Source organism: Terrapene carolina, unplaced genomic scaffold (genome assembly GCF_002925995.2).
Source record: "Terrapene carolina triunguis isolate 2854851 unplaced genomic scaffold, T_m_triunguis-2.0 Scaffold96, whole genome shotgun sequence".
NCBI lineage: Eukaryota > Metazoa > Chordata > Testudines > Emydidae > Terrapene > Terrapene triunguis.
In genome coordinates this window covers 73,834,570-73,844,756 of record NW_020664447.1, presented here as the reverse complement: position 1 = coordinate 73,844,756, position 10,187 = coordinate 73,834,570, and the positions used below count along the sequence as shown (strand labels likewise).

The following is a 10,187-nucleotide window of genomic DNA, read 5'->3' as shown; positions in this document are numbered from 1 at the left end:
TGGCCCCATGCCGTCAGCTCCTCCGGCGCAGTTGTACCACACCCAGCCCCGCCTCCAGCCCTTCCACACAGCTGCATCTCCTGTCTGGGATCTGTACAGCAACCCCACCGGAGGATGGGGCAGGGCTGGTGGCAGTACAGCTGTGCCAGGTGACCCCACGTTCTGCTCCTTTTGCTACTGTGGTTCTGGAGAGCCCTGCAGTTCAGAAGTCTCCAGCACAGCAGGAGGAGGACAGGGCCTCCCCCCATCCAGGTAGTGTGGGATAGATCATGGGGAGGGGACGGGGTGAGCGTGAGGGCCCCAGGCTGGTGGGGGGGGGTGGGGAGGAGTCACATGTGGGGGTCACGTGCCCCCCCTTTAGCTGGTGCCTCCCTTTGTGTACCTCCCATGAGTGCAGCGTACCGGTAAGAAATGAATTCTACTTGCATCCCTGGAGAGCGGGAAGGCAGAACACACAAAGACAGGCAACTGGAAGGAGTAGCTGACGGTATGGTGTCTGACTCTAGACAAAACTTGGGGAGAGGGTTTTGAGTGAGGGATTCAGGCTGTAAAAAATGAGTGTTCTTGGTGCTGTGAGAAAAGGAAGCTGTTCCTGCTATTTGATTCCATCACATTTCAGAGACATGGGACTTTGTACATTCTTTGTAAATAAAATTAACTGTATCAAAGAAATACCTGAATGTCCCAAATTTCTACTCCCAACTGGAACATCCCCAGGGCCCCAAACAGTGACTAGCTTCTCGGCTTGAAAGGGGGCAACGATATTCTTGAAAAAGGAGATAGCTGTAAGACTGATGGAGAGACTATGCTATGGGGCATGACAAGGCTTTGAAATATCAATCATAATTTTCTTTGTTTGCTTGTGTATTCTTAATTTTTTCCCCAGGTAGAAAATTAGGTATCTCAGTGGTTCAGGAAGAAGATAACTAAATTCTTCTTGAGTTCATTGGCATATGTCCATGTAAGTGTCCGGACTCACCCCAGCAGCGCCTCTTGCTGGTCGTCCAGGGAATTAGCTCTGCCAGCCTTGGAGCGCCCTCTTCAGGCCGGTGTCTCACTGCCACTGCTGGCTCCCATGTCCCTACCAGACCCCAGTGCCCCTTTAACTGGGTGCTGCCTCCTCCCCGGCAGTACCCCCACAATTCTGGGTCTCCCCCTCCCAGGGGAACCCCCACCCACTATCCCCACTTTGCCTCAGAATATGGCTACTGCTAGTCACCATCTAGCCCCCGCTCACTGGGGCAGACTGCAGCGTACACGCCATTCATCACTGGCAAAGAGGGGTTTGGACCTGCTGCCTTTGCCTACACCAGGCTACCCCTCTGTAGCCCCAGTACCTGTCCTGGCCTTTATCAAGGCCTGTAGCCTGGGGGTTCTCCAGGCTGGAGCTCCCCAGCTCCTCTAGCCTTTCCCCAGCCCTGCTCCACTCTAGGTACCTTTCCCAGCTTCTAGGCAGCCAGGCCCTTCTCCCTCAACAAGCAGAGGGAGACTGTCTGTCTGCCCCTGGCTTCCCTGCCTTTATAGGGCCAGCTGAGTCTGTTTGGGGCATGGCCCCAGCTGCAGCCACTTCCCCCAATCAGCTCAGCCTAAGAGCTGCTTTCTCCAGCCACAGCCCCCTCCGAGGGCTGTTTTTAACCCCTCTAGACCAGAGCGGGGTGACCACCCCGCTACAGTCCAGAAATATCGTTAGCAAGCAGTAGAATGTTAAATGGCAGCTTCCAAGTCTTGACTGACCACAAAGCCCTTCCTTGAGATGTGGTAACCTTCATTTTCTTTGATTCAGTCTCCACTCCAGCTAAAAGCCTGCTTGCTACATCAGAAGAGGTGGGGATAAAGTCACATAGGGGTAAATCCATAGTAGCTTTCATTATTTCCATGATATTACTCCAGATGTACAGCATTACAACTCTTGGACCGGGTTTCCAAAGCACTTTAATAATATCATAAAATCAGCCTATACTGAAAAAAAAAATTATTCTTATGGATCATCATAACCAGAATGGCTACCTGGAATATAAGAATAGCAATAATTATTCTTATTACTAATCAGTGTTCCAGTTATTGTAATGTTCCCTGAATAGTCAGAAAAGCAGAGTGTTACCATGACTATATTGTTTATCACTAAATGTTTATATAACCCAACAAGATAAACTAGTCTGATCAATGCTAATCAAACCAAGGACCTAAGTAAATATCCCACAAAACAGTCATTCAGGGTAACATTCTTCTCTGACTCTGGTGTAAATCTGGAGTAACTGTCAGTTTACCTGAAGTTGTTGCCAATTTATTTGGGTGTATCACAAGAGTAAAATATTTGTGGGGAAAAAGAACTAGGTGGCCTTCTTTATGACAGCCAAAGTAACACCGAAGGCCCAAGTTCAGGCTCTCTGACTGAAGCTGACTATACAGACGGCCTTTACATAGAACAGTACAGGCCAGGGCCTGAACAAAGCTAGGCTGTGCAATTCCCTGCCAAATACGGTCATGGGCCATGACCAGAGGAGGGAGGGGAAGGAAGCCATGCGAAAGGCCTTAGCAACATGATAACCGCTTGTTGATGGAAAAACATGATAACTGCTTATTGATGAAACATAGTGACGGCTTATATGAAGAAATTGCTTCTAGTAAAGGCCAGCTTCTCCTATAGTTCTAGCTACCTGCCACCAGCCAATCATATATCATCTTTGGGCGTCCTGTAATAAACCCCCCCGGAAAACAATATGTACCCTGACGAAAAACAACACCCCCGCTGGTGCCAAGTACCACCCATGTCAAAACCACCAAGAAACCCCCCACCCAATAGGCACCCAATTCTCGTAAATAATGAGGAAGCTACCGGGAAAAAGGGACAGACCCCTACTCTTATTTTCACATAAATGACGTATTATTTGTACTATGCTTGTGGTTTGACGGAATAAAGTGTTGGTTTGTGTGTTCCTTTTGCTAGAAACATTTTCTTGAAAGAGATTAAACTTTTTGCAAACAAATCTTGTTTAGAATTCAAACCGCATTTCCATGGCACTTTTCAGGCTCACTTTGCCAACACTGAGCCAGAATCTGGAGTGATGTTAATTTATAGGTTCATAATGCCCAATGTTGCACGGTGCTAAGCACATGTTGCAGGAGAGGACTCATTAACTAATTCAACATCAAAACACCACTCTCAGGTATCTGGGTTTTTATACCCGCCATTTAACAGATAAGGAGACTGAGGCAGGGAGTTTAAGTTATTTGACCAAGGCCACAGAGGATGTCACTGTTAGACCAGAGATTACAATTCAAGAATTCTTGGTTACTGGTCCTGGGATCAAACCACTCAGCCATGCCTGTCTCTCAGTATACGTATAGTATCTCTACCACAGAAAATCACGCAGTCCTTCTTAATTTTGGCTCTGATTCAGCAAAACACTTAAATATGTGCTTAACATTAAACAAAAGGGTTTAATCATTTGCTTAAAATTAATTTAACTTAACTTTAAACATGTGCTTTTGTCCTTTGATGAGGTCACAATTCAGAAAAGCACTTAAGCGTGTACTTATACACACTTAAAGTTAAACATTTTCTTAAGCTCTGCTAAATCAGGGTCTATAATTCTTTAACAACCCAATCATATCATTTATCTTTCTCACAGAGGTAAAATTCTGGGGCCCTATTCTCCCTCTGTAGAAAACCAGTAAATCCCCCTGGAGTTAATGGAGGACACTGGTATCATATGTGGAGAATGGGGTCCATACTCAGCACTTACACATGCTAAAATCCCATTCACTTTAATGGGAGATTTGCCTGAGTATAGACTGTAGGATTTGACTCACAGTTCGACAGTTGATTTAAAATATTTGCAGTCCAGTGGTTTCATTAATGCCAAATTACCACCCCAAAGCAGAAAAGGTGCCAATCAGGTAGGCCAAAGTCAGCTCCTAGTTACAGTCATGCCGCAACACCAACTGTGGCTGCTCTCATGGAACTGGGAGTAGAGTTTGGTCCACTGTGCTCTTAGTTCCCTGGTGTGTCTTTGGGCCAAAGGAACACTACGTAGAGCTGGTACTTGGACAATTGCTAATGGCAGGAGAATCCACAGTTCTTTTGACATTAAGTCACTGTAAACATGGAAAGAAAAGAAATCTGTGTTGTATTTTTTGGCTTACAATGCCTTAAGCCTTATCTCTCATTCTGTCAGGAACCAAGAACTATGTATACAGATGGTGCAATTTATTATGTTCTGTACTGTGATCAAGTGCTGAAATACCTTCAGGAAATCACCAGAAAGCCTGAAAAGCTTGCAGTCTCTTGTGACTCCAGCTCGGTAAAACTATAATTGAACAAGGACAATATATTAAGCACTGTATGTTACGCAGTAGACCTATGGAAAAGGAGTGCAGCTTTTTCAGCATCATTACAGAAAATATATTTATTGTACAATTGCTGATTGTATCCAAGGTCATCAGCTATGCATCTCTCTCTATTCTGCCCTCCCTCTCTCTCTCTCTCTCTCTCTCTCTCTCTCACACACACACACACACACACACACACACACACACAGACATTTACAAATAAATACGTAGTTCTATTGGGACAAATTCATCCTGGTCCATTAAGTTCACCTGCATTGTGTACATTTATAAGACGTTGCTGAGCTTGATTCCCTTCACACTTACACTAGTGTAAATCAGGGGTAAGTTCACTGAAGTCAGTGGAGTTACACCAATGTAATGGTGGTGTAAGGGAAGAATTCTAGCCCTTATTTGCAATGGCGTTGACATATTTTTATTCTTGCTTCACAAAGTGGAGTCATGAAAGAGTAATTTTGCTTAACTAGGCTGAATTTCTGCCAGAAACGTAGAGAAAAAAATTAATCTTGCATCCTTGCGCTCCCTCATTCAAACCTGTGTATAAAATACATAACTAGAGCTGGGCTTAAGACTTCACATCTGGAGCCCAAGCACTGCAATATTTGAGCTTTTCAGCTCCAGGATTTTGCTTTGGCCCATCATAAAGACAGCGACCATTTGCAAAATTTGGATCTGGATCCAGATTTGGATTTCAAGCACCCCACAGTCTGGGAGGTGTTCAGATGAGACATTTTGATTTAGGCCCATCTCTCTCCATAATTAGAAACAGAGTGTGACACTAAAAATTGACTCAAGCTATCGACGCAGCAAAAATATTTATTAGCGTGTTGACATATGATAAATCTAACTTACAGAAACAGCCACTATTCACAGGCCCTCCCGCAGCTTTGCTCATTAACAGGCTCACTAAAAAACTAAACCCGTTTTCCTTTTTTATCTTTCCACTCTATTTCTTCTTTGTAAAGAGGCAAGACTGTGCCACCCTTACAATAAAGGATTCTTTATTCACTTCCCTGCATGCGCTCTTAAATGTTCCAATGTGCTTCATTATCACATAGAAACACAATAGAAACGAATGTCTCAAAGTGTCTTTCATTATTACATCTCACAAAACACCAAAAAAAAAAAAAAAAAAAAACCCATACAGCAAATAATTCACTCACATGACAGGATAATCCCACACGCCAGGTTGAAAGAAATGTCGCTTCCCAGGAGAAGGCATCTGACTGAGATTTGTACCCTTTGTGGCCCATCAAACCTTCAGGGCTCCAAGTCGCATGGCCGTCAGGGCGCTGACTATGTTTAAGGTTTGAGTGACTTTTTTACCCAATGTAGTAAGAGGAGGCCCTGAGAGATAAACCTTGGTATCAGAGGCATGGTATGAGGCCTAAGGCCTGAACTAAAGTAATGGTCAAGACTTTGCTAACATAAAGCAAAGTTAAACTGTGAGCCAGAGGCAGGCCCTGCTCACAGAAGCTGGCAAGGAAAGGGCTGATGCTGCAAAAAGATACATACCTAAAAAGTACTGAACACTAGATATTAAAACACTCCTGGAACATTCCACAGATAACATAGAACAGGCCGACCCATCCCAATGACAGGGGCAAAAGGGTAAAATGATGGATAGATCGAACCAACATGTACAAGGTGAGAGGCGGCACCTTACTACGTAGAAGGGTTGTACCTTGCTGCGTAGAGGGGTTGCACCTCAATACGTCAGGAGTGATGTGTAACTTGTTTGTACCTGTGTATAAAAATGTATCCCTGGGGTGGTGTCTTTGTCCAGCCGAGGGGGTAGTGGAAAGTCCCGCCACTGAGCTGTGTCCATTGCCGAGCGGCACTTTCTAGCAGTATGCCCTGTAGACTAAGTAATCTACGGGGAACTGAAATTGTGTCAGGGTCGCAATAAACCTGGCCGAGGTGCCTTTGTACCTTACTAAGACTCTGTGGTTATTGGGGGTTCTCGTCGGGTTTGCTGTATCAGCTATCTGCGCAGAGCTGGGGCAGCACACAGAGGGAACACACGCACGCAGCCGAGTGATATCAACAGGAAAAAGCAGAAGCACCACACCGGTAGCATCTCACAACACCCCTCTTGCTTGTCTTTGTTGCGATATTGGTTTTATTAATGTGCTTTAATCTTGGATAGGGAAGGCCCAGCCGTGGGAGTCAGGAAACCTGGGGGTTCTACAACCACTGTTGTCACACACTTGCTGTGGGACCATCAACATGTCACTTAGGGCCTGACTTTCAGACGTGCTGAGCACCCAATAGCTCCCTTTGATTGCAATAGGAGCAGCAGGAGCTTAGCGCCTTTGAAAATCAGGCCAGTAACCTCTCTTGTCCTGTTTCCCTCTCTTTAAAACGGGGATGATGATACTTTCCTGACCCTGCTGGGGCGCACTGGGGCTAAATCCATTAATACTGTAAAGTGCTTTGAGATCCTCAGATGGCAGGTGCTGTAGAAACATTCATACTAATTGATTGTATTTTCTATAATTGTGTCTCCTATAGTAGCCACTTGTATAGAAATGAGTAAAACAATTAAACCTGCAAGTGTTCCTGGGCTTCACTTATTCCACTGAGGTGCCCCACGGGGGACGGGGGGGGGGCGCTTGTTGGCAAAGCCACACTCGCCTCCCAAAACGCTGCTAACTTGCCTCCAGCAGCAATGGGGCGGGGGGGAGGAGGAGAGGGGAAGCTTGTCAGTTTCCAACCTGCAATGATCTTTTAATGAGTGTGGGAGAAAACCCCTGAGCCTCCCAAGAAGAAATCCCCGATCGAGTGTCATCAGCCGAGCCTAGGAGGGAAGAAAAAGCACCGAGCCAAGTGCCGAACACACAATGGACTCGCTAGATGGGTATGAAAAATCACTGCAGCAGCAGCAGGCAGGGGAGAGATTAAATTCACAGGCGAGCCAGGAGCCTCTGGCTTTGCTCTCATATTCTCTCCCCCCCCTTTGCATGTGCAGCGCCTCTCCAGCCCTGTTGTCCTCCCTGCTCCCTCCCCATGGGCTCTGCACAGCCGACCTCTCTCTCTCTCTCTCTCTCTGCTGTTTCGTGGGGCTCTGGTGATGGACAGCTGAGGATCTGGTACCCAAAGGAACTGGCCAGGCACTAGACACCAACCCCACTACTTGCGGGAAGGGAGCTCTGTGCGGACCGGAGCAGTGGATCTCTTCGCTTTTGGGGAGGAGGGGGGCTAGAGGGAGCGGATTTCACAGCTGATTTCGCTTGGGCTCCTGGGCACCTTGTCTGGCACTTTTTCTTTGGGGAGCCTGCGGTTTTGTTGCAATTGCAGAGAGAGGAAGAGGGAGGGATTGCTCCGAGACTTGGACTATCCTCCGGGGCTTCGCATCCTACCTACAGCCATTGAGACCAAGTGGCATTTTGCAGGCTGGACCTCAGGTTCATTTTCGGGCGGTGGGCTGTTTTATTCCCTCCTCGGAGCCGGAGAGACACACACAGGACTGGCCGGGCTTTTTCTTTTTCTTTTCTTTTTTTTTTTTTTTTTTTTTTTTCTTGGCTACCTTCTTTTTTGAGAAAGGAGCCCCTCCCCTCCCCCCCCCCCTCCCCCCGATGAGAGGCTGCTGGGCTCCAGGGATCCGGCTCAGCAGCGAGCGGAGGCAAAGCCAGGGGGCAGCCAGGCGGTGCACCAGCGGCTACTGATCCTGCTGCAAACTTTTCTGCCTGCACCCAGTGCCCCGCCACAGCATGTAAAGGAAGCGCCAGCAGCGTCCTGCTTCACCTGAGAGCCCGAGCCCAGCCCCCCGCCCGCCCCCAGGGTAAGAAGGAAAACAAGCGCGATCTGGGCGGTCGCCCTGCACGGCAGGAGCTGCGCTACGAGCATCACCAACACCCATTCTCCTGGGGAGGGGGGTCCCCGCCGCTGGCATGCCCGACGGGGAGGGGAGAAGGGGAAGCTGGCGGGGGGGGTGGGTGCGCGTCTTGCTGACCGGGGAAGCCAGGACTCGCGTGTAGCTGCGAGGCTTTCCAAAGGCCCCTTCCCCACCCCCCACCCACCCCTTTAGAAATAAAGTTGGGAAGATCTCGGGGGGGGGGAGGCACCGTGCTCTGCGGATGGGAGTGCGATCGGAAACGCCTTTGCTGTGCGCTCTCCCCCCGTTCAGTTACACAGGTCGTGAGCTGACGAGCCCCTTCGCCCAGAGGAGTGATGCTGATCAGAGAGCTGCTGCTGCACTGTGCCCTCCACCCCCTCTGGGGCGTCATTCAGGTAACTCCAACCTTGCCCCAGCCCCGGGCCCTTTTAACTCCGAAGTTGGGTCGGAGGGGGCAGGCAGCACAGATGAACATCTGGCGTTATTTACTGATGCCCTGTGGCCGTAGCCCGGAGTGGGAGAAGGGAGAGGACTCTCTTGAGCTGGAAATAATCACTGCTGGTTGGGGTCCTGGGGCTTCCTGCCCCATACTCTCCTGGTGGGGTTTGGGAATAAGTGGTGTTTGATCGCTTCATCTCCTGGATTAGGAGAGTGTTTAGAGACAGATACATATTCCTGTACAGTTAAAAAAGATGAAATTGGAGATCACTGTCACCCAGAGCCCGAGAAAGAGACTCTAAGACTTCCTGTAAAATCCAGAGTGCCATTTAGATCTCTGAATGCTGCACTCCCGCCACCTTTAAAGTCTGTCTGTCATTACTGCTGAAGATGGTTTTTAGTTTACAAGTCAAAATGGTACATTTAGAACAACTTCTAATTGCTTGGGTTTGACTCAAAAGTGTGTGGTTTTAAATGGCTTTTTATATTTTTGGCATCTCAGACATACCCCACTTTTAAATTGTTTCCTTATTTTCATATACTTCTGAATATTTGAATGTGCTACAGAGAACTTCAGTGACCTCTCACAGTTCAGATGGACTTGCACAGCATGCACATGGTGATATATACAAATGTTAAACAACAATACTAGAGAGACAAGGTGGGTGAGGTAAAATCTTTTATTGGACCAACTTCTGTTGATGAGAGAGCCAAGCTTTTGAGTTTACACAGAGCTCTTCTTCAGCTCATCTCACCAACAGAAGTTGGTCCAATAAAAGATATTACCTCACCCACCTTGTCTCTCTAATACCCTGGGACCAACACGGCTACTCCACCACTTCAAAAAACAATACTGTCATTCATTACTTACAGCGATTTGTAAACTCATCCAGGGACATACTTTGTGTCCATCTCTGTCTGCAAAGAAACGATCACACTTTTGGTGCTGTCTTAATAATAAATATTAAAATTATATACATAGAGAGAGAGAGATGGAATGCACAGGTACGTGTATTTTATATGATGAGTGAAATCCTGGCCCCAGTGAAGTCAATAGGGACAACTCACACTCATTTCCATGGGGCCAGGATTTCTGCATGTATAAAATAGACTATGTATGTACACACAGAGAATTGTTCAGATTTTAATTTTTGCAAATTGTTGACTTTGGAAACTGATAGTCGTCCATGTAGCAGGGAGGAATAGCCCAATATATGTAGCTGTTGCTTGCCTAGTTATAATTCCAATTTCTTTCGATTACTGCTGATTACAGAGAGACATAGAGGCTTTTCTAGGGAGTCTAAGTGATCAACAGCCTTGTGTCTGTAGAACTCAAGTTGTTCTTTCTGAGCAAGATGTGGTTGATCTTTTTAAACATGTTGACAGTGAGAGGGTTTAGAGTATAATTACTATAGGTGGCAATATGTACAAAACAAGGAACACATTGGGGAAGTGCTGAAAACCTCGTTCTGGTAATTTTTGGCATGGTGTTTGAAGTGTCTCTGAACTGAGAATTTGCTGGATAAAAGCTGAATCAGCTTTGTCCATTCGCAGCCTCTGA

At 46.9% G+C, this 10,187-nt stretch overlaps 1 protein-coding gene across 1 annotated transcript in view; it reads left to right on the top strand.

The window, feature by feature from the left end:
• The first annotated feature begins 8,523 nt into the window (after window positions 1–8,523).
• Window positions 8,524–10,187, top strand: part of PRIMA1 (proline rich membrane anchor 1) — a 61,315-nt gene continuing 59,651 nt past the window's right edge. Inside the window, exon 1 of the mRNA XM_024197116.1 lies at window positions 8,524–8,583. Within this exon, the coding sequence (XP_024052884.1) occupies window positions 8,524–8,583 (60 nt within the window). The remainder of the gene's footprint in view (window positions 8,584–10,187) is intronic.